This window comes from Salminus brasiliensis, chromosome 9 (genome assembly GCF_030463535.1).
Source record: "Salminus brasiliensis chromosome 9, fSalBra1.hap2, whole genome shotgun sequence".
Classification (NCBI taxonomy): domain Eukaryota; kingdom Metazoa; phylum Chordata; class Actinopteri; order Characiformes; family Bryconidae; genus Salminus; species Salminus brasiliensis.
In genome coordinates this window covers 12,960,099-12,985,764 of record NC_132886.1, presented here as the reverse complement: position 1 = coordinate 12,985,764, position 25,666 = coordinate 12,960,099, and the positions used below count along the sequence as shown (strand labels likewise).

The following is a 25,666-nucleotide window of genomic DNA, read 5'->3' as shown; positions in this document are numbered from 1 at the left end:
CTCTTCAGCCCTCCTGCAGGTTGAGAACTCTAAGCCACTTTGTTGCGTTTCCCAATAAAGACACACTTTGGCAAACACCAGCGCTGCCAGACAAGCAAATGTCATTTATTTTTAATCCGTCTCCCCGGAGCGGCTCTGGGCGTGAGGGACGGCAGGACTCAATAACGTTACACTCGCTGTTGATTTGTTTTTTTTTCTTCCTCTCCGTCGCAGAGGCAGCAGGAAATAGTGAGCACTTTCATACACACATCAGTACCTTCCTGCACATCTAACCACAGCCAGAAATAGAGCTGCAGTGACCTAAAAATGGACAAACTGCTACTGAGGTTTACCGACACTGCAAGGAAAGAGAGTGAGAGAGAATGAGAGACAGAGAGCAGGGTGGAGAGTGATCTGAAACCGATCTAAAAAAGTCACTTCCTTTACTAGTCAGCATAGTGATGAAGATCTGCTTAAAACATGAGAAACATCTGAAGGAGGTCTCTAAAGTTTCATTTCACATAATGGTCCTCTAAAGTTCACGCTCAGGCCTTTCAGCGTTCTGCATCTATATGTTTCTATATTAATAAAACCAGGCACTGATACCAAGTTTGTCGAATGCAATGAATGATGTATAGTACGTGCATTATGGTCACATGGTTCTAAGTAGATGTGGGTAGTGCCTCAGTTTGTTGCACTCAAGTACAATCTTGATGAGTTTCTACTTTCTTATTTTTATAATTATTATAATACTTGTTTAGTGTTTTAGTGAAAATCTACTTATTACCACATTCAGCTTCAATGTTTAACTCATTTTCTAGATTTTCTGTTATTTTAGTGGCAGTGCCTGAGCTGCTCTGTGATTGGTCAGGCCACTGGAGACTTATCCCATTTAATAATGGGGGCAGCCGAGGCCTAAAGGTAAAAGAAGTGACCTTGGTAACGGAAGGTCACCGGTTTAAATCCTCTTAACTGGCAGGAAGTAGGGGCGGAGGAGTGAAAGAACAGCGCTTTCGGGTGTGTGTTCTCACTCTCACTGTCCCACTCACTAGTGTGTTAGTGTGTGTGATTAGTGATTAGTGTGTGTGAAGTTTCTAATTCTAACTATTATTGAAACAATCTTAAACGATCAACTAATGACAAATAAGGGTCAAATAATCTGCAGATTATTATAACAAATAATCGATTATTCAAATGGACCATAAATTAGTATCAAATAACTCTTATGAAGCTATTAGCCTTTACATTTAATTCGAGGTTGTTATAAACATTTGATAACTAACAATGAAGACAAAACAGATGAATACCTAATTAAAAATTCACTGTTTTAATGTCCTGTCAAACTGTAAAACCAAAGATGTGCAAAGTAGAATCAATAAACTATAACAAAACTAAATCAGTTTTTTTTTTGGGTCAGCAAAAAATAAAAAGCTTTAGCTTTCTACAAAACTGTAAAACTGTTTTCGACACTGTTATGACTAAACTTTGGCGAATAATCGGCAGTTCACATGCATCCCCAACCTTTCATAGCGCGTGACACATGCTAACTAATTGACTATTAAAGTAGTTGCCAACTAATTTGGTCAGCGTTTTTAGTCGACTAAGTGCATTAGTTGTTAACTTGCTTCTTCTATACTGTTTCTGAAGTTGTCTGTGCTTTTTGGGGGGAGATGCACTCACTGAAGTCAGTATTTCATCAAGGTAACAATACTGCTGAACAGCTTTTTCTTTTACTTGAAGTACACTTTAAATAGTATTGACAACAATAAATTAAAAATGTAAACATGCCCGTCTATTCTCACTTATTGTGTGATAACCTATTATTATATAACAGCCCATTATTTCCTGCATGTTTATGGTTCTGCATGTTTAATGGGGCTTGCAGTTGACTTTATGTTTACAAGAGGTAACAGGGTACCTGTAGCATATGCGTCAATCACTGGTAAAGCAGCCAGCCTTGTTTTGACGTTGTAATTCCTTACAGCATCTAATGTTGTAAATGCTGCCATCCGTTAAAGTTCTAGCAAGTAAATGTTTACAACAGAAATGCCCTGCTAGTCATAAAAGTTCTTTACTTATTGTATTTCAGTACATGATACCCAAATTAACATTTACAATTAGAAATATGGAACCATAAAATTAGAGTCTGCAATATTGATGTCATGTAAAGGGGCTCACAGCTTATGTGTGTGTGTGCTGTATGGTTTGTGTGACTGCGGAATGGGCTGTAGCAACCAGACCCGTGGCCTGACCTGTTTTCTTAGTTTTTCTTTTTTCATTTGGGTCACTGACATCTTACTAACTTCTCAATGTATGATCTATGCCACACATACACTCTATGTCCAAAAGTTTGTAGACACCTCCTCGTCCAACGTCCTCGTTCTGAAATCAAGGGTATCAATAGAGTGTTTGTCCACTTTTGCTGCAGTAAGAGCTTACACACACCTGGGAAGGCTTTACACTAGATGTTGGAAAATTGCTGTGAGGATTGCAATGCATTTAGCCTTAAAAGTATTAGCGAGATCAATTAGTGATGTTTGATGATCAGTTCTGGATCACAAATGTCACTTAAACTCATCCCAATGGTATAGGATGGATCTACTGCTGCACAAACCAAGCCTGAAGGGCCTTACACCCCTCTAGTTGATGCTTGGCTCATGTCCAACTCCAACAGCTGTCTTGGAGCAATGCATTTCTATAGTTTGAACACCTGTTTCAGCGACAAGTGAACCTTGAAGTAGCTGAATTCATGACTACAAGGTGGGCACTGTGCGCAGGTGGAGGCACTGATGTTAGACCACTCCTAAAAAATGTGTGTGTGTGTGTTGACACAATGCAGCATTGTTCTGTGCTGGGGTAGCTGCGAGTTTCAACCTGTGTAAAGTCTGATATTGGCTTATTCCTCTTCTACAGGAGCTGCACACCAAACAATGGGCTTTGATTAAAAACCCTCAAGAGAGCAAGGGCTCTTTCTGAATTTCTACCTCTCTCTGCATCTATCCCTCTTTCACTCTCCTCTAAAGCTGGTGGAGTGAAGGGGAGACACATGTGTCAAGCAGCATGAGTCACTCTCTCGTTCTCTCTCTCTCTCTCTCTGTCCCCCCTCCCTCTCAAAGTGCACTCAAACTGTCACTTGCAGATGTGACATCTATCTCCCTCCCTCACTTTCTCTCCCTATCGCTCTCTCCATTAGTTTTTGAACCCATCCACAGTCCTTTCCATACAGAGGTGTCATGCATCCAGAAACAGTAGACAGTTTTCAGTCTTCTACTCAGAACCTGCACTTCCTCTGCGTTATCAGATCTAGAGACAGTAGGAAAGTTTCTAATAAGACTTTAAATTAGCGTGCTTTTCATATTACTGTGGTATTCTTTAAATACAGACATGGTCAGAACGAAACATTGTATCTCCATTTTACTCCCCCCTCCAAAAAAACAGCTCCTTCAGAATGAAAAGTCCTTAGCTGGGCAGTACGAGTATATTTACTCAGTAAAACACGGATATTGCAATAAACACAAACAACAGGAATCCAAAAACACATCACTGTGTTCTTCACTCTCCTCATGGGAGTCTAGTAATCCATTTCTAATGAAGGCATTCAGCTACTCTATTTGGCACATGTGCTGACACAGACGTGCAAATGCGCACATACAGCTTGTCTAGTCCCTGTAGAATAGAATAGGACTCTCTGGAGCAGATCAACATGAACCCATTGGCACCATACCCAATGCAAGGCGTGGGCTAGAGGGGTATAAAGCTCCCAAGCATTGAGCTGTGGAACTGATTTCTCTGGATTGATGGATGATGCTCCATCCGGTACTATTGGGATGAGTTGGGGAGTCGGAGATGTGGGGAGGAGGTGGGGTGGTGATTATCCAACATCCTGACCTCACTAACATTCTTGTTAATGAATGCAATCAAATCCTTACAGCAATGCTCCAAGGTCTAGTAGATATCCTTCTCTGGACAGTAGAGACAGATACCCCAACAAAAGCAGAATCAACTTTTAATTGAAACAATAAATGAGAAGGTGTCCTACTAAAACGTATGTTGGATTAGGGCCTGTTCGACAGAGTGTATTATATCCCAATAGCTCAATGGATTAGGGGTGCACCAAATATTCAGTAACCGATCAATCATTTGTACCGATCAATAACATTTTTGATGACACAATCAAATCCCAACCAGATTGGAGTGAGGGGCTCTTTGTAAATGTGGCAAACATGTCAGCTGTGTGGAAGCCTTTTACAGTGTCAGGGAATGTCGCTGAGTATGGCAAAGACCCGGCAGTGGCAACAGCAGTGAAATGAAAAGTTCCTCCTCCCAATTCTGATACGAATTAATCACCAGTACTGCTTACTGTTCAGATAACAATCTGTGTGCTATGCTGTCTCTGAGGGAGGCTGTAGTAGTCTGCCACCACCATAACATCTGTGATAGTACATGCTTATCTGAATTATTCAAATCTGATGCTGTTTGATTATCACTTGGGTTTATACTGTGGTACATCATAAAAAACAGAAAGTGTTCCATGTCTAATCAAAGCCCACTGATCTCAGACCAGTAAGAGCAGAACTGTTGAATCACATTATGCCACCTACATTAGTATTACTGTTAGGCATGGAATGAATGCAGCTCTCCTTATATGAGTCACTTTGGGGAAAATCAGTGTGCTGCCCAGATCTAAAAATAAATAAATGAACAAATAACAACAAGGAAAGAACGGGAAGAACAAAAAACAATAAATGAAAGAAAGAATGGATCAAATATAATATAAGAGAAAAAAAGAAAAGCCAGAAAGACTAAACAGAGGAAGGAATAAAGAACAAAGCAAAGAAAGAAAGTGAGAAGGAGGGTGAGAGATGAAAGTGGACAGTAGCGTGGAGGTTGTGGTAGGTTGTGTCCAGCCATCACAGCAGTCACGGCAGCTGCATGCTGCGCTTTTTGGTGCTGCGCTTTTCTCAGGCCTGCACTGAAGCAGCACCTCGGGGACTTCCTGTTTTGCGGGTGGGTGCGCGTCACGATCACGACTAAAAGAAAAAGCCGCAGGGGATATTTTTGGTGCCACACAATATACTGAAAAATAAAGCAGGCGCAAAAAGAGGAAACCGAGAACAAGAGTGGCTTCCTGTTTCTGTTTTCTTCTTTTAAACTGGGCTGAGAAGAGAAACAGAAATAGCAGAGGGAGTAGTTAGATGTCTGACAGCATGAAGCAAGCGAGCAGACAGGCAGAGCAGAGTCAGGTCAGCCTGGGCGTGACGTCCATGCCCCTACAGTGAACATCGATGGGCTCAGAATGCCTCCTGGTTGGGCTCTTTGAACTGTCGCTGGTTTAGGATCGTCTCCTGCTGCTGCACAGGCTGCAGCTCACTGAGCTCCGACATCTCTCTATCCTGCGCAGGAAACCTGCTGTCTATTCTTCCTTTTCTGCAATTTGTCTCTGCTTTTATGTAGGAAACACAGGATTTCCCTGATTCATATGTGTGTATAATGTGACATGCAAAAGTTTGGCCAACCCTGGTCAAGAATTTTGTTGTGTGGAAAGATATCACATGACTTTTACCAAGGACTCAGATCTTAATGAGCTTGCTAGGGCTATGGCCTGTACACAAACATCAGCAGGTTAGGCCAGCTGATGCAAGAAGTGATTGTAGAAAGACAAATCAAAACTTCAGGAAGGTGTAACAGACTTTGGAGTGGTGGTGCACTGTTCTACTGTGCAGCAACACCAGCACAAATATGTCCTTCATGATAAGAGTCATCAGAAGAAAACTTTTCCTGCCTCCTCGACACAAAACATTGGATGTTTTTCATGGTAACATCTAAACAAAACTGATACATGATGAAAAGTCCTTTGGACTGTCTAAGTTAAAATAGAACTGTTTGGACACAGTGAGCAGGTATGGGCGGGTATGGGCTCCGAGTGGTTCAGCGGTCTAACGCAACCACTATGGCCAGTGGCCGCGGGTGGGAACTGTTTTTTTACTTTGCCATCAGCGGCTGGAGTCTGAGAGAGAACATCTGGCCACACTTTATCCGGGTGGGTAGATGGCACTCCCTACCCTCATCACTCTTAAAGTGATGTTGGCCGGCACAGGCGTCTGTTGGCTGGAGCGGTGGACCTGGGAACTACTGGGGGAACTAGGGAGTCCTTACCTAGTGTTCCTAGTGTCGGAAGCATTGCTTGTGCTAGGGGGAGTTATAAACAGGTGGGTTAATTGGAAGTAGCAAAATTGGTAGGATTGGGAGAAAAAAATAAATAAATAAAAATTAGTAAAGGTATGCTTGGAGAAAAAAGGGTGCACACTTCTATAAACAGAACACCTCCCCAACGGTTGCGTGAATCAACCATGTCCTTGGGCTTGTGTTGCAGCCAGTGGCATGACGAACATTCTACATGGAACATTTGGGACAAATATATACCAGCAAATTCTGGGAGCAAACATCACACATCTGTAACAGCAGGATAATGATCTTAAACACACCTCAAAATCCGATGGTCTACTGACTCCAACGGACTACTTTAAGAGGTGCAAGCTGGAGGTTCTGCCATGGTCCTCACAGTCCCCAGACATAAACATGATCAAAAATGTAAGAATAGATTTTAAAAGACTTTAAAAGTGCAGCAAGATTGCTCAAGAACTAGAAGCTTTTAGCAAGAAGAATGTGTGAAAATCCCCCAAACGAGAATTGGAAAAACTCTTAGCTGCTGCAAAAAGTGTTTACAAGCTGCGATACTTCCAAAAAGGGTGTTACTAAGTACTGAACCAGGCAGGGTGCCCAAACTTTTGTTTTAGGCTTCTATCTTTTTGGGGGTTTTTTTGAAAATGCATCGAGTAGGGCTGAGCAATTAAAATTGAAGGTGGAAATATGGCCGCTACCAAACAGACCTATCACACAGTTGTTTGACTGTGGACTGTGATCGTGATGCTTAGTTACCTTTCCTATGGGGGTGTGCATCAGGCTACAGCGTAGGGTACGGCATGGAGGATGCAGCTATGCATAGGCTATGGATAGGCTTAGGTGTAGATTTGACACAGAGGCATAAACTGGCCTTTAGAAGCAAGTACATTCGATGAGTCACTTTTTCAGAATTTAAAGTGCCTAATCCTGCTGAAATTCTCTCAGGCTGTCATTTGCAGTGAGGGAGCCATTCTTGTAGATTATGTGTGTGTGTGTGTGTGTGTGTGTGTGTGTGTGTGTGTGTGTGTGTGTGTGTGTGTGTGTGTGAAGCATGCTGTGTTTGGACATGTGCTATCTATCTCCATTAGTAAAGAGATGAGACTGAGCCTGACCTACACAATCTTCCATTCATCTTAGCACAGGCCCTTGATTCTCACCATCTCTCTCTCTCTCGTTTTCACACACATATGCACACACACACACACACACCCACACATACACAAACTTTTGCTAATGACAGTCCATTTAGTTTACTCAGTGATGTGAGGCCTGTTGGTGCGTACTGAGGTGTATCTGACATGCTAAATATTCAAAATCGTGCTAATGCTCCATTAAACCTGCTACATCATCTTTCTGCCTGTCCTCATACGTTTTCTTTCTCTCTCTCCCTTCTCTGTCTCCGTCTCTCGCTCCCCCCTGCAAAGCCCCCCGTACACACACACACACACACACACACAAGTGCATCAACTAAATCTTTACAACATGGCTGACCACTGAGTTCTAATAACCAACACAATGCCCCACCTGACCACCCATTAACTCTTGTGTTTGGTGTTATGAGTAAGATAATGATTGATTTTCAGTATCTGTGCCCGTCCAAACTTCAGATATAATTGTTGTTTAAGGGCGTTTCAGTCTCTTTTAGGATATTTTACCTTAAAATAACAGCTTCAAAATCATGTTGATGCTCCACTGACTGCAATATGAAGAACGCTATCATTGCTACTCCGGGTTCGACATGCTGTTAACTGCATTATATAATGTTCTGTATCTCTTAGCTTGTCCAGAAATGCATGTCTTTTGGAGGTGGAGGAGCGAATTCCATCCTTTGACTTTTAGCTTTGGGAGCTTGGAAGCGTCCAGTTATGTGGTGGAATCAATGCTTCATTTTGCAGGCTCACCCCAGCTGCCAAATCACTGTATGTATTGGTCGGCCCATTTAATAATAAGAAGAGTACAAATTACAAAAGATGATAAAAATGTTTTTTAGAATTTATTTTACATTTTCTACTTAATTTGGAAGGGCAATTACCCAATCCCCATTCACATAAGCTCCCCCATCATTAGCAATGCCCACAACATTAGAAAGGTGAAGACTAGCACACATCTCATCACACATACAAAGTTAAAGTTTAAGCTCTTTTTGAACAGCCTCTGATGCAGCATCGCTAGGTAGCAGTGATGTGGGGAGGAAGTGCCACCAATTCACCCCTGAGAGAGCAAGGCCAGCATGAGCACCATGCACCCGTTAGATGCATGATGAGGTGTAAAAATATAATTTAAGGAAGGTCGTAGAGCATATCTGTATTAAAACATCTTGTGTGTATTTAAAAACTTACTTAAGGGAAATTTATCATGTATTTTTCCTGAAGACCACTTTAATGCACCAAAAGTTGATTAACTGATGGTAAATGGCCATTTCTTACTTCCTCACTTCCTTACTTCCTCAATGAGTATAACATGTTGTTTTTCTTGCTTTTTTTAAGACTGTAAAATGTTATATGTAAATCACCTTTGTTCTGACTGCTCTGCATGTGTATTAATATGAATGGGTGGGGTTGAGCAGCTGTAGTCTGAGAAGATAAGACATATGTAAATGACTTTACAAAAAAAACACTATGTTTAGAATTGTCTCATTTTGCTGCTTAGTTTCCATCATAAGTGTGTATGTAGGATTAATGGTGCATCACAACACTTGGCACCTGCTTACTCCATCAAGGGCCGATAGGAGTGAACCTAAAGCACTAAGTCGATAGTGATCGGGGTGAATGGAAATGTGGCAGCCTCACTGAGGGCAGGCTAAGGCTGAACTCTTTTTAGTGTGGTTTATGCGCTACAGTGTCTATATGGCTCAGTTCATTTCAATATGACTCATAAAACAGCAGAAAAGAGTATTAGCACCCTCTGACTCTGTAGCCTTTTAGTGAGAGAGACTCTAATGGGACTGACCTGCTAGCGCTGCTCATAAGAAGTTAGTGAGTGAAAGCTATGGTCTAAAAAAAACAAAATAGACAAAATAGCACCGGCTACTCACACACTTATACAGCTTGTTACTGCTGCACATATCCGTACATACACTATACAGTCCTATGCTGAGCCATTTGATTTGATACGAATACTGATATATAAATCATGATTTAATACAGATACTGATATAAACAATTGTATGATTTGATATATAAATCATGATTTAATACAGATACTGATATAAACAATTGTATGATTTGATATATAAATCATGATTTAATACAGATACTGATATAAACAATTGTATGAATTGATACAGATATTAATATTTTAAGTATGCTTTGATAGCAATACAGATAAAAGGGTATGATTTGATACATATACAGATATAAAAATTTTAAGTATTGTTTAATAGCAATACTGATATAAAAATCATAATGTAACATAATAACATAATTTAATACCGATACTCATATAAAAATCCTATGATTTGATACCGATACTGATATTAAAAATTTAATTATCGTTTCATAGAGATACTGATTTAAAAGTCATATCACTTGATGCCGATACTGATCTTACCATCTTAAGTATTGTTTGATACCGATATTCATATAAAAATCAAACCATTTCATACCGATACTGTTAAAATCTTACGCATCGGTTGATACCAATACTGATCTTATTACGTTGAGCACTGTTTGATATCAGTACTGATTATGAAATCTTAAATATAACTTTGAAGTTCTTCAATATCAACATTATCTAAATGCACATCCCTTAATACTAACTATGGCACAGAATGACTATAAATGATTATAAATGCTAAATGATAAATGTAAACTATTGTTTATGTTAAAATCTGAATGATCATGGCTTTTTCACTGTGGTATACGTATCAGACCAATACTAATAATCATCATCCCACCCTGAACAGCAGCACTGTCTCCTGCCTCTCACCTCGTGATTAAGAGCTAGTCTGACACTGTGTGCTGTTCTTTAAATGCTTCTCTCTGGCCCCCACAGCTTTGCTTCAGACACCCTGAGGCTCAGTGGCCACTGACCAGACCGTCCATTCACACAAGGGTGAGAGCCTGACACACGTCCGCAAACTCATCGCCCCCCCCCATCTCTACTGCGCCACACTCCATTGCCTTAATGGACTGCCACTGCAATGATGGACGACACTCCTCTAATTAGGTTTTCAAGTTCAGCCCAGGAGAGAGAGAGAGAGAGAGAGAGAGAGAGAGAGAGAGAGAGAGAGAGAGAGAGAAAGACAAAGTAAAGGAGAGAAAAAGTAGGTGAGAGATGAGCTAAGGGGTGAAGGAGAAGAAGGAGAGAAAAAGAGGGCTGAGGAGAATTTGCTGAGAGCAAATGTAGAGTAGAGGAGAAGCCATGTACAACTGTGATAAACCAAGATCGACTACATGAGGATAAAAAAACAAAAGAAAGAAAAGTCACTAAATAATACTGAATTCATTCCAGTCAGTTGAGAGTTGAGAGTAGTATGGGCTCATCGGGTAAGTATATCAGTGCAGCATTCATTTTTTTATGTATTATTTTGGCAAGTAATATAAATCTTCAACAAAATAAAACATTAAATTAAAGATACCATCAATCTATACCTATATATTCATCTACTGTATACAGCGATCAGCCATCAAACCCACAAGACCTGCTGCTGCACAGTGACAAATGTTCTTGTCAAAACAGCTGGACAGAGATCAGTATTATTTAAAAGTTGATTATTAAAAAAAAAAATAATAATAATAATATAAAACCCCCAGAAGAAAAGACAATTACTGTCTAATCCCACCTCCTGACTGACTGCGTACCATGTCATCTCTTGCCTGTGTTGTATTTTATACCCTGCATGAAAAGAGATGAATAGTATCTCCTATTTTAAAACTGCAACCATCAGCACTTCCTGCGTGTCATAGGCTCAGCCAGAGCAGCAGTGTGTCAAAGTTCACCAAAGTTGAACTCGAGTTCAAGGTTTGCAGGTGAAAAAATATATTATTAAAAAATAATAATTATAATAAAAAATTAAGTCATTTGCATGAAATGCATTTTATGCATTTGTGGCATTCCACAGGGCTTCGTTTTAGGGTTTGTAAAGTTATGGGAGGGAAGAATGGAAGTGTGGGCCTATGCACACGGCTTAAGGGCTTCAACAGAAAAGCCAGTATAAGGCAAATATCTTTTTATTCAAATTTAAAATATATCTTTTGTTTACAGTGAAATGTGAAATATATATATTTAAATATATGAAAAAACATTGTTTTGAGAACATGAATTTCAGGACCTTCTTTATTTTGAACTATTGTAAAACCAGCATCAGCAGCTTAAACAACGTTCTTTTATTCTTGCGCAGAGTGTGTGTAATCAAAAATAAGGTTTCAGGCTGTTTATTTGACATCCACACACTGTGTTGCTGCAAACTTTCATGCATTGTTCTACACGGCTCGCTTAGTCCAAAACTGATCCCTGATTAAAGGCTGTAAGAACTATGGTAGTAGTCTGCAGTCTGTAAACACGAATGCTTCACTGAACACTCTGTCTGAAGTATGAGCATATCTGTACACATGACCATCAGTTAATATCAAATAAACAAATAAACATTGTCTTTGTTTGTTATCAATACAAATGCCCCCCCACACACACACAAAACACAGCCACTAGCCAATTTGGCTAGAAAGAAATGGATGAGACACAGAAGATCAGACAAAAAAAGGTTTGTCCTTCTCCCTGCACCTCTTTCATCCATCAGCACCCTCATTACTCTGCAATGGCGTGTGTCAGAGTCAGCGACAGACTAGCAGACTCCACACACACACAACGCCAATACAAACTGGATTTAGAAAGAGACAGGGAGAGACAGGGAGAGACAGGGAGAGTGAGAGGGATCTTTCTAATCACTGTTATTAGTCTGATTAAGCTGTACAGTTTTTGGCTGAAGTCCCCAGCAGAACACCCCCAAAAGGAGAACGAACGTCCACTAAACAGCCATAAATAAACAGCCATAAATAAACAGGTACACTTTCTGTGTACTGATGCCACATTGAATATGTATATACACAGATCAGCCAAAGGTCACCCTCGTGCCACCACAACACACCTGACCATTTGAGACACAGACGCCACAAGACCTCTGAAGGCATCCTGTGGTATCTGATACCAAGACGTTAGCAGCAGATCCAGCTGTAAGTTGTGAGGTGGGGCTTCACATCAGTGTGCCTTACGTGCCAATGACCCTGTTGCCGGTTCTCTAGTGGTTCCTTTCTTGGCAGGAACTATCCACTGCGTACCAGGAACACCCCAGAAGACCTGCCTAATGTTTAGGAGATGTTTTGACCCAGTCAACTAGCCATCGTAATCTGGTTCATGCCGAAGTGGCTGAGATTTCATCACCTTCAAGAACTGACTGCTCACTTGCTGCCTAATATATCCACCTCTTGACAGATGCCACTGCAGATGAAGAATACATACGATGATGAGTCTTTATAGGTATTTTAAAAACAAGCAAAACAGCAAAAAGGGCTCCACTGTGGATGATGTATTTAGAGGTTACATCTTTTATACTGACCTACAGTTGACCTGCAGTTCTTCTGGTAAGCTTTTGCTGTCAATCTTCACAAACATGATACTCTTGACCTTTGATCTCCTCTGCTGGACAATGCTAGCTGACCATCCAAGTCTCCCAGTCTTAGCAACACTACCTGCCTCTCTCTCTGTCACTCTACAAAGACTGTACGCCGTATCACTTCTCCTGACTGCTTCCACTGGATCTTCAATTAACAGAACCCCTTTTTTAATCTGGATAAAGATCATTATCATCTGATGTCCAATGTAAATCTCTAACATCACCGGGTAGACCTCTCTCTGGGAACCTGTCATAATATGTCACAATATCTTAATATTACTAATTATACATAGAACATAATGTACTACCACCTGATGTATTCTTAGTGAAACCAGATCTGCTATAAATCTCTCAGTCTCTCAGGGGAAGCTGCTTTTACACGTCCCTCTATTGCACCATCCCTCCCTCTACTTCTCCTTTTGTCTCTGACGTTCTGGCATGCTTCCTTTTCTGAAAGGGTGTTACTCCTTATGTCATTTTATCCACCTCCAAATGACAGTTGCTCCTGGTCATGTGGTGTTTATGTGGTGTTCCTATTTCTCGTCAGGTTTAGTCTGGAGGTTTTGTTCTCAACTGTAACGGTCAGCTGAAAAATCTAGCAGACATATTTCAAACAAGATTAGATCATGGTGTTCTTTAATCCGTTTCAGCTCGGGAACTAATTGAACTCTCCGCACCTCTCTGATATCCACTTTTAACTTCACTAATGATTTCAAATAGCTGTTGAAAATCTATCTGTTTATTGGTCCACCGGACTGAGGCGCTGCCACTATGACCCGAGGATCGGTTTGCACAATTGGCCCTGCTCTCTCCTTGTGAGTAGATGGCTATTTCTCTCCCCACATCACTGTTGAGAGTGTTATGAGGGAGGTGGAACATGCCTGAACCCCACCCCTCCTTTGCTCACGTGTCTATGGCAAAGTCTTCACAATCACCATCACCTCCCCTTAACTCTGCCATATCTATCATTCCAGGCCTACCACAAAGCAGACGTCACCTGAACTCCAGCCCAAAGTTCTTCCCCCTCTCTAACAGCCTCCACCCATATCTTCATGTACTGATGGCAGCAAAAGCATAGCATATATAAGACTCTATTTTTACTATGTTGATCCTGCTTATCACAGATCGCCAAGTGTCATGCGTTGGTCATGTCTGTCCTTGCACAATCATTAGAAATGTTTTATACCATTTCAGAGAAGACCCCGTTTAAACCTGGTCACTGCGTGTCACTAGTGTCTGGACTGTATCCTGATAAGATTTTAACCTCATGTGTTTACACTGGGTAGTCAAATGCGTCTCCGGTCAGTCAGATTGAAATCAGAGTGCTGTGTTGGGCTGGAATATTACTGGGCACTGCAATTATTACTGGTGTTTGGGTTGGACTTGGAGGGGTTTTGGCTGTTGAAATTGTTTTAGAGAGACAGATGTGTTTACACTGCTATAACATGTGGCTCAAATGCGTGTCAGACCGCCTCCTAAACTGGAGTGATGGGATTTGTACCGTGTTTAAATGAGTTTTGGGTGTGTTTACACTTGCAGTTTTATGAAGCTTGGCCTTATCCAGATTTAATCCTGATCCTCAAGACACATAAAGTGACCAGGTGTAAACGAGGTCTAGGATTAAGAGTGGCATTTACTTCTCTCTTTAGCTGGGCACCTGATTCTTCTGATGTGGAAATCATGTCCACCACCAATCTCACTCCCAATAGACTGGGGTGGTCCTTTACTTTGCTAAACAATATAAAGTGTTTGCAGCTTTTCTATATTAATATACTTGAAAACATACTTATTATTATTAGTATTATTAAGGAATGTGTTCTTTTATACTATAAGAAATACTGTTCAAAATACAAAATATTGTGAAATAAGAGAATTTCCCATTTGAAATTTAGAGTCTCCACTCCAAATAGTCTACCTTCACCATGTGCTCAGCAGGGCAGCAGATCTCAGCCATAAATGCTGCATTAAGGCCCTGTTAAACAAAAACTTACAATGACAAGTTTTAGGCCACACCCACAGTACAGATATATGGCTGTACCTCGCTCTCCATCCTCATATCCTCATAACTTAAATAATCTGAGCCAGGATGTTCTGTTTCTTTCAGATCTGTGAGTATACCTCAGTACTGTTCTTCGCCACACAGTAGCTTACAGGTAGCTGCTGCCAGGCCTACTTCCCTCTCGCTCCTGTGTGATGCTCTTTTGCTGTGGTGTTGATAACAGAAATATGCAGGTTTCCTTGCTTCCTGTCACAACTCGTAGCAGGGTTACCTCCTCACTCGCACTGTTCCTGGCTGAGGGGCGGCTAATTAGACTTCAGGAGTTCCTCTGCCTTTTCTCTTCTCCTCCTCCTCCTCCTCCACTCTTGTACAGAGAACCACGCAGGCGGGGAAAGGCCTCACTTTTAGCCTGAATGTACAAACATGGCCTCTCCCTCTTTCTTTCCACTCTATTCCTTACTTCTGCAGAGCAAATGAAAGAGAGTACAGAGAACAAAGGGGGAAGGGGGCGGGGTCTTATGCAACTTTTCCCCTAAGGTGGGAAGACACAAAACAGGTCGTGGACGCATACACTGATGAATGACTCCTTCAGGGAAAACCTGATACTGGAGATACACTGAGGACACACACACACACACACACACATTCCTCCTTCAATCTTTAAAGCAACAGACTCTCGAAGTACACACACACACACAGAGACAGACTAGGGCCCAATCAATAAGGAAGCGATTTTAAAAAGATAACATTATATAATAAGATAACATTGGCGGATATACACTATACGTCCAAAAGTTTGTAGACACCTGCTCCTCCAGAGATGCTTCTGAAATCGATTGTAATAATAGGTAGTTGTTTTTTACTTTGCTGCAGTAACAGTCTATACTCTTGTGCAAAAGCCTTACACTAGATTTCTGAACATCGCCGTGAGCATGTGATGGCATTCAGCCATGAGAGCATTAGTGAAGTCAGGTACTGCAGGGCTTCTGTCCTCTCTGGGAGAGCCGTTACATTTAGGCTTTCACTAGTGGGCTGAATGTATGTACATTTCGGGAAAGGGTTTGGACCTATAATGAGCCCAGACTGTTACATAATAGTTTTAGGGTTTGGTAAAGGCACAGTTTTCCATACTGAATAGTAATCTTTAGTAGGTAAATGTAAGTGGTAACACTGAAAGCCAGTAATTAAACAGTAATTAATCCAGTAATTCCAATGATACGACTATTAGATTAGATTTCAACGGTCAGATTTCTTAGATTTACAAGCTGAAACTCTTTCTAAATATAGCTTTCTCCTATATTGTAGAGACATCTGTCAGTTCCAATAAATCCGTGGAACTATAACATGGGCAGATACATCAGTCAGTCCTGAAAACACGCATCTTCACACACGTACACACTTTCCGGCCTCTAAAGCACACACATACACAAAAACGCCACACTTCTTTTCCATCCAGCACCATCGAACCGGAACATATACAGTCTTAAAAGGTCTGTGTGTGTATTTGTGTGCATGCATGTGTTTGCATGTGTTTGTGGGGAAAAATGTGACTACCCGGTGCAGTTCAAATTAATTCAATAATGAATGAATTAATTAAATCACGCTTCAGCGACATGCCACGCTTGATAACATTTAGCACGGTCTTAACGAGAACGCTAATGAAGGGGAAATCACTAATGAGCAGGAGGTGCAAATGTGTGTTTGTTGTTATATGAACCTACACACACACACACATTTCTAGAAAAAGGTATATTCCCACTACAGCAGACTTTTCTGGTACATTAATTTTAGGTGCTTTTATTTTTAAGAACTACATTTTTTTCCTACAGACTTTTCACCTTCAGTCTAAGGAAGTTATAAGCTGGCTAGCTACACTACTTGGACAAAAGTATTGGGACACCAAGAGTATTACAAAAGAGTTGATCCTACTTTTTTGGAGTAGCTGTCTGTGTTGTCCAGGGAAGGCTTTCTACTAGGTGTTGGAACTGCTGTGAGGATTTGATTGCAATCAGCCGAGCGTTAGTGAGAAGCAGGACATTGGATGATCACCACCCCCAATTCATCCCCAACTTCTATCATCACTATCATTCCCAAGAACACAGTTCCATTGCTCCACAGCTCAATGGTGGGGGGCTTTAAACCCCCTAGCCATTGCCTGGCCAAATCACTATTTAGAATGCTGGGTATGCTGGTTCAGGACTAGGCTTAATCTACGTCTGGGAAACTGTACGTCTTAATGTGATTCAATTCTATTAATTTTTTAAACATTTTTGTCTCCCACAGGACGTGAAGACGGCAAAAAGACGCCACTCGCTGTCCCCATCAAAGAAAACAGCTTGATCACAAACATAGGGGTCTACAAGCAATCTGTCCTCTTACTTAAGTAACCAGTAAATGATCCCTACAGTGGCACAGCAGCAGGAGTGTTACAGTGTTGTTCTGAAGCTCTTCAGCTCTGCTACAGTCATTCTGTGTATTACTCCACTTTCAGCTGCTTCTTAGAAGAGCAAAAAACCCCCAACTGCTTTACCATCACTAAACGCTCTGAAGTGTTAATGAATGTGATGGAAGCATGCTTGTCAGGGACGAAAGTGTTCATGTAATTGCCATCTGTGTAATGGCTTGATTTAATAAGTTCAGCTTCATTAGTCTACTGATACTGATTAATATCCAGCTAATCTCATCACACTGCATAGGAAGACAGGTCAGCGTTCCAATATGACCACTACCAGTCATTACAGACGCACAGCCGAGCCTGATTTCAGGCCGGCAATAAATGACTGACTTCGGCAAAAGGAAAGAAGTAGCCGTGTGAGGCACACACACTGCTCTGACAATCTTATCTCAGTCCTTACAGAACTGACCAGAGATCAAAACAAAACTGACCTGGGATCACTGGGACATTACGCGTCTGCCGACAGGGTACAACAGGGCATTACGTAGGTTTCCACATGGCTGTGAACCTTTGCACTCAATTATACGACATTGTGTTCTCTGACGTAAATTTAAGGCTTCACGATCGCTCTGCAGCCACAATTTACTGGCACCTAATACTGTAACCAAAAAGAACAACAACAACACACACACACACACCTCACCTAAACATTTTTGTCAGCTTTCTAACCAAAAAAAAGTAAAAATTAGACAGGCTGTTTTGTTACTGTGTCTTTAAGACTCCTCTATGTAAATGAGCTTTGTTCTGACTGGCTACCCTGTGCCATACCTCGTTCAGACAGCTGCCCTGGCTGAACCAGTCCTCATAAATTTCATGTGAATGGACAGGCACGTCTCTTGGCTCAGTTAGGGGATATATACCCATCAGCCATGACATTAAAACCACCTGCATAGTACTGTGCAGGTCCCGCATCGTGCCACGAAAACAACTCTGACCATCTGAGATATGGATTTGCAAGTCCTGGAAGTTGTGACCCTCTCAGTTTACTGGCTGTGCTTTCTTGAAGCACTTTTGGATGGTGATGACCACTGGTGACCACCTGATGTTTTAGAGATGCTCTGCCCCTCCAGTCGTCTATTACATTCTGGTTCTTGGCAAGGTGGCTCAGATTATTTTCCTGCTTCCAACACATGAATTTGAAGAACTGACTGTTCACTTACTGGCTAATATATGTCGCTGGAACCAGATAATCAATGTTATTTACTTGACCTGCACGGTTTTAATGTTATGGTTGATCACTCTATGCAAATGTGACAACACAAAAACATTGAACTGAAAATGTTTTTGGAGCTTCATTAGGAGTGACTGATATGTCAACATACTCCATCACATGCTTTTACTTAAAAAAGGAAAAGTGCGTGAAATTGAGTTTCCTTGGATATGGGCCCATTAATATTTTAACAGATTTTCATTAGAAACTCTACACATTTCTTCCTTAACATGAGGCACATTGAAAATACCACACATTACAGCAATAGTAGGCCACATAGTTTCGCAATAGCCCTCGGCCCTCAGGTTCTGAGAGGGGCCAAATGTGAAAGGTTGTAGGCCGACACATAGGAGAGGAATGCCGGAACAGATAAAAGGGAAAGTAAAGATAGACTCGTGGCCCTCAACACAGAGGTCAGTTCCATGCATATGAGCTTCTTCTACAGCTTTGTGAAGGCTAATGCAGCGTTACGCTTGCCTCGCAAGTCGAAGCTGGGAATTACGCCCCACCCGAGTCGACTGCGTTCCATTTACACATTCCTATAATTGTCCGCTATTTCAAAACATTTCCAAAAAACTGTCAGACAAAAACTTCAGAGTTTACCACAACTGCCCCAGGTTAGCATTGTTAGCACTGTCTCAGATTAGCATTGTTCGTCATAATGTATGAACCTGTACAAGTATAATACCAACAAAAGTGAACAAAATTTAATCAATATTAGTTGATAACTACGTGGTGCTTTGCACATCCAAACACCAGAGATACATGTCCACAGACAGAAGTTGAACAGTACTGTGTGTGACTGATTTGATGAGACACAAACAGATAGTAGTGCTAATGTAGTGTTGTCAATAAATAAGCTTAGCACAAAATAGCAAAGTCCCAAATTCAACAAATCATATTTACGACTTAAAGTTATTCGAAGTTTTCTTTGTACGTATTTATAAATGTTAAAAATATGTGTATGCATGTTTATAAAGTTAAATTGCTTTGTCCTAAACAGTCTAAATCACAAATACTCAGAACAGTCTAAATGTGCACAAAATAAAATAGGCATTGCTATTATAATGACAACTGATGAAAATTTTTATAATATTAATACTGTAAAATGCAATATCACAGCACACACACACACACACACATATATATATATATACACACACACACACACACATACACAGTATGCCTATATAAATAACCGTAAGCCCAACTGTAAACAGAACAGCATATATATATATATATATATATATATATATATATATATATATATATATACACATACATATAGCTTGTTCTATGTATATATATATATATATATATATATATATATATATTATAAGCATGCCAGCATACTTAGGTGGACTCAACTTGTAGATTGCAGTGACTGATTTAATAGACACCTGTTTTGCTAGTTCACCACCAGTACTAATTATCCTAAATTCTTTATTGGCTAACAGGTTAACAGCTGCCTAAGTAATGAGGTTTCCACAATGCAACCCTATTTATTTCCACTATTTCCACAATAAATCTTGAACATCATATTGTGCTTGTAAACATGGACATGGACATACTGCTCATCAGTAACAGACCAGAATTCTCCTATCCCTACAAGTGTAGAAATGACCAACAGAGCCCGGTCTCCAGCATCAGAGCAGCTATTTCACCCTGATGAATGTAACACTAATGAACCTATTCTAAATGCCCCTCTCTCTTCATATCCAATGTCATGTGTGGCTTAACTGCTCGCCTAATGACCCATTTATACCCCATTGCCCTTTCCTGAGCAAACATCGACCTCGCAGCGATAACAGCACAAACTGCGCTGCTATCACCAGGCCATATATTGATGGACATGTAAGCTAGCTTTGGGCTGAATCAATACGTATCACATTGCAGCCATAACTACACCGTGGATGCTTCTTCTGCTCTGTTCAGAGAGGCCTGTGTTCCATAAACTCAGTGTCGCAAGGCGTCTTACACAAGCCAGTTTTGCAAGCGAGGTCCTAATCTCGAAACATGGGACTTTATTACACGAATGTTGCAACAATGCCACACAAGCAGATGTGAACGAAAAAGACTGTTTAGACGTACAGTCTTGGTCCTGGAGTACCCCTGCCTTGCATGTATTTTGCATGTTCTCGAACACACCCAGTTCAACACAGGAAATGCATGTTCGTAAGCCGAAGAGTCTGACCTTTTAAAGACAGAGAAAGAGAAGTATTGTGTAGTACCTCCATGTGTTCTCCTCACCTCAATCTACACATCTACAGAGTATTATTGGCCCATATGATAAACAGTCACCACACTGTATAAGAATAAATGTTTATTCTTAGGTTATCACTTCAAAAATGGTAATAATAAAATAAAATGGTAATAAATTAGTAGTCAGCAGATCAGAGCAAGGTATGGAGAGTTCTGTAAAGAGTTCCTCCACTCCTTCAACACCCTCATAACTGCATTACTCTCATGATTAACAACAGTTGTATAGTAACTTCTGCACTGATTCATAACCAAATAACCAAATATAAACAAATAATAAACCTAGGGTTTAAAAGTTTAGGTGATGCCACAGAAGACCCATTTTTGGATCCATAAAGAACCATTTTTGTAAGAAGTGATATCAGTGTGCAGACCCTTTAAGCTGGTAAAGAATCTTTACATCAACTTCTTTAAACATTTAAAAGCTTCTGCACACACAAACGTCTCTTTTTACAAAAACAGTTCTTAACAGAAGCAAAAAAGGTTCTTTAAAAGAAACATTGATAAGACCTATGTTTTTACAGTATACTGAGTATTAAATAACAGCACCCACTGTACAGCCACACAGCTTTACAGTTACTGGGGTGTGTATCATATTATACCCTCAAATACTGTGATAGGCATGTTAGCTCATGGCTAGTACATTAGCACAACATATTAGCTTATGGCTAGCATGTGACACTATTAAAAATGGGCCACTATAAATGGAGCAATGAAATGACTAGTTGGGACGTTTGGGAAAAGCACCATGTCTGAAGCTCCTCCTTCTTTCTACCTTCATTTCTGCCTTTGGGTTCCCTAAGGTCTTCCCACCGCCCTCCTCAATATCCAACAAGATCTTATCAAATGCGTACATATATGACTAAAAGTGTGCCTCAAGAAATGTGTAACATTTGTGTTGTGGTGTACACTACAGCTCCTGTCCACCGATGGCGCTGTTTTGCCAAATACACACAACCTGTCCACAATGTCCTCAAAAACAGCATCACTACAGCTACATCCATGCTGCCGTTATGGAGCTTCTGAAGAGGAAGGAATGGACAGGAACTACTGCAGAAATGGTAAGACCTGCACATTCTACTATGGTTAAGTTTCTGGTCAGGGTTATGGTAAGAGTTTGGTTAGGCTGCAATATCATCACTGTGCCACCTCTGTTTATCAATGAGGGGGGGCTGGCCTTTAGGCTTAAAGCTGAAGCCCCACAGAACTCCAGCCCAGGTTTTGAGAGTTCTCTTTCCCTTCCTACAGCCATACAGTCTCTTCTCGTATTACAATCATATGTTGAAGGCATGGTCCGAACTGGCAACAGCACTGCATTTGTTTAATGTGTCTGTGATGCTCAGAACCTAGTGTGATGGTATCAGCCAAAACTCCACTGTGCTGTTCAGACATCGTTACTAATGCACTGTGACAGCGGTAAAAGCTCCAATAAACTGACCATGGAAACATCAGCAGATCAACACAACGCATGCTTTCAGGAGTTCCTGAAAAGTACTGAATCAAAACACCATGTACTGTATCGGGACAAATCACGAATTTCGGAACCCCTACAGGGGGAATTCCACAGTATTTTCAACCAATGAAATTGTTAAGATGATAAATTGTTAACTAAGTGATCCGGAATTTAATCGTGGAAGTTGTCCACAGTGGTGGTGATAGGAGCCAAGACGTCCACAGCATTTAACACTTCAGCATTTATACCACACAATGTTCTCAATACAATAATGGCATCCAATACACCTGAAAACACAGCTTTACAACAGCTCTGAGAAGGCTTTTGTCTAAAATGTATTTTGGATAATGAATAAAATGTCCATATTTTGTTTCCTTGTAGACACTCGTAGACACTAATAGACCCCTGGTTAAAGAAATCCACTAACTGTCTCTAGAATGAACCATTTCACGTCAAAAGCAGCATTATTTTGTTTTCATCTCAGCGATTAAAACACAAAACACGAAGCTGAAATGTCCTGTTTCACATAGCACCACATGTCCGTGTTATTTTAAGCTCAGGAGACCTAATCTCTAACTGCTGGATCTGTAGCATACAGGTGACTACCTGAACCAGCTATCGGCTGGCTTTTGCTACATGTATGTTAAGCGTCTACAGGCTGTTTCTGTTCTTTAAACTCATACAGGGCAACAAAAGCCGGGCAACATGACCATACTGATGGCTCTCATGATCAACTACCAGTAATGTAAAGGTAACATATTGTGAATAGTGAACAAATTGAGTATTGTGCTATTAGATGCATGCCATCACCCACCCAATCCAAAGAACAAGCCTGTGATGAAGTACAGTACAACACACAGGAGGCAGACAGACATTAGTTACTACAATGATGAAGCCGTCCTTTACAAAGGGGGACAAACTGCAGTCCAGGAAAGTTGGTGTCCAGCACTGTTTGTTCCTTTAAGTAAAAGCAATGAAAGGAATCATTGGTGACATTGGTCTAAGTCCGGTGTTTGTTAGCAATGTTAGCCTAGCATCTCTATTGCTAAACTAACGTGGCAAACGTTAGACACCAAACATGTCTTGGTTGACTGACTGTATCTGGGGTCAGTGATAAATCAAGCGAACTGGACTTTTCACCAAACCTCTCCTTTAACTGCTGAGTGGAATCAGGTGTGATTGAGCAGGAAAGTCTCCCGGCTGTGCTGGACTTCGGCCCTGCAGCCCTGGAGTTCATGACCCTGGCTTTGAAGGATTTATCGGCTGTGCTGGACGCAGGGCTACTCTACATTTGTGAAGACAAAGGTGCTTCGAATGGTTCTTTGAGTGATGCTATAAAAGAACCATTTTCGGTTCCACAGAGAATTATGCTTGTCATACGGACGTCTGAAGAACCTTTAAATTGGTAAAGAACCTTTACATCAACTGAAGGTTCTTTAGACGTTCTACCTCTATCTCGATTACCAAACATGGTTCTTCTATGGCATCGCTTAAAGAACCAGAGTGACCAGAGTGACCAGAGTTGAGAACCAGGTTATGACTTCATGCCTTTTTCTTGTATGCCCCCCCCCTCCTCTCCGAAGCCACCCACCCACCCATCAACCCCCCCCCCCCTCCCTCTTACCTTGGCGCGGATCTGACCGGAAGTGGAGACTTTCCGGATGAGCTTGTGGCAGGTCTCCTCCGGCTCGCCGTCGCTGTCTGAGGACTCATCTCCCGCGTCCCCGGCGCCGCCGTGGGGCTCGCGCACATACAGCACGTTGGGGTTCAGCTTGGAGGCCATGGAGGACCCACCGGGTCTTCAGCAGCGTCTCCCCCTCCTCACGGGCACGAGCCTTCTGTACAAGATAAACACACACACAGAGAGAGAGGGAGCGAGCCCCAGCACGCGCTTAAAAACACAGTATGGACACAGCAGCTTTCGTTGTGCTGATCGCGCGGCTGCTCTGCTCTCGCGCTGCTGACAGTCAGCTTGTTCCCCTATTCTGTGGCGAGCTCGTGGCTAAGTGGTGGCCCTGTTACAGAGGCTACTACAGCAACAGGCTACAGCAACTGGCAGCGATATGATCTGAAAGCTTGCATCGCTCTGCTGTGTCCTTCAAGTGCTGGCAGCTCGTGCACAGAGCGAGACAGTGCATATGCCACAGGTTTTAGCCAGTGCACGCGCTCCCAGTCGTTATTAGACGACCTGGTTCTGCATTTACGCTAAAAAAATAAATAAACAATCTCTGATGCCTGATGCACGAGGCACTGGAAGAAGATTTCAGCGCGTGCTCAATGCATGCCTCGAGAGATGTTCACTAACTACCTGTTAATGTGTGCATTGCATGCAGCTTCACGGTGCTTGTATACAACGCGCGTGCCGTTTTTTGCACGGCGTTCATGAGTAGAAATGCATTGAGAACCGTGGAGCTCGCGAGCCCCTCTATGTTGTTGGTTTGAGAGTCCGGATTATTTTCCGACAGCATCTCTGACTCAGCAGCCGGTCAGCACACACACACACACACACACACACACTCACAGACATACATACATACACACTGCCCGCCGCCGACAACGACGACCCAACGCTTAGCCCACAACACACACAGCAAGTTGACGCTCGCGACACAGGCTACTGAGCGTGCAGATATGACGGCTATGAAAGCCCTCATACATGCAGGTCACGTTCAGCCCATCAGGCGCTCGCGACCGTGCTTTTGCTTTCGCCCGCGCGCGCCGTGTCCGGTAAAACAGACGAGCAGCGCTGAGGCTGGAGCTGCAGCTGAAGCGGACGTTCGGTTACCTTTACCTCTGTATGGCGCCGTGTCTCGCTCGTGCTGAAGGCGCTTGTTTATCCGTCGCTCGCGCGTTCGAGCTCCTGCACGGCCGGACGGGAGGAAAAGCTGAGAGGCTCTCGCTCACTGTCGCGCTCACATACACGCGCACACACACTCACACACGCTGCACACACATACATACACACACACTCACGCTCGCACACATAGCATCGGATCGGATTTGAAACTAATGGGAGGGGCAGAGAGACAGAGACGGAGGGAGAGTTCAGTCAGCTGCATATTGTTTCTGCAAAGCTGAATGTTATATTCTGAGAGATTTTTAAAAATAGACATAATTTATGTTATATGTGTTAAATGTGAACTAAGACTATTATTTCATCAATTAATCCATAATTTCAGATTACTATGTAGTACACTAACTGTAACTCTATAACTGTAACTCTATAACCCCATAATATTCTGTAGTAATCTAACTGTAACTATAACTGTAACTCCATAACTCCAGAATATTCTGTAGTATTCTAACTGTAACTCTATAACTGTTAACTCTATAACTGTAACTCTATAACCCCATAATATTCTGTAGTAATCTAACTGTAACTATAACTGTAACTCCATAACTCCAGAATATTCTGTAGTACTCTAACTGTAACTCTATAACTGTTAACTCTATAACTGTAACTCTATAATCCCATAATATTCTGTAGTACTCTAACTGTAACTCTATAATCCCATAAT

At 41.6% G+C, this 25,666-nt stretch overlaps 1 protein-coding gene across 2 annotated transcripts in view; it reads right to left on the bottom strand.

Annotated features, from left to right (window-relative positions):
• Window positions 1-25,104, bottom strand: part of LOC140562076 (diacylglycerol kinase delta) — a 106,179-nt gene extending 81,075 nt beyond the window's left edge. The window contains exons 1-2 of one of the 2 annotated variants that reach the window (XM_072687456.1): window positions 24,940-25,104; window positions 23,773-23,986 (exon numbers count right to left, since the gene is read on the bottom strand). In XM_072687456.1, the coding sequence (XP_072543557.1) occupies window positions 23,773-23,931 (159 nt within the window). In that variant the 5' untranslated portion in view covers window positions 23,932-23,986; window positions 24,940-25,104. The remainder of the gene's footprint in view (window positions 1-23,772; window positions 23,987-24,939) is intronic. The other variant, XM_072687458.1, reaches the window with a different exon arrangement.
• Window positions 25,105-25,666: the final 562 nt, after the last annotated feature.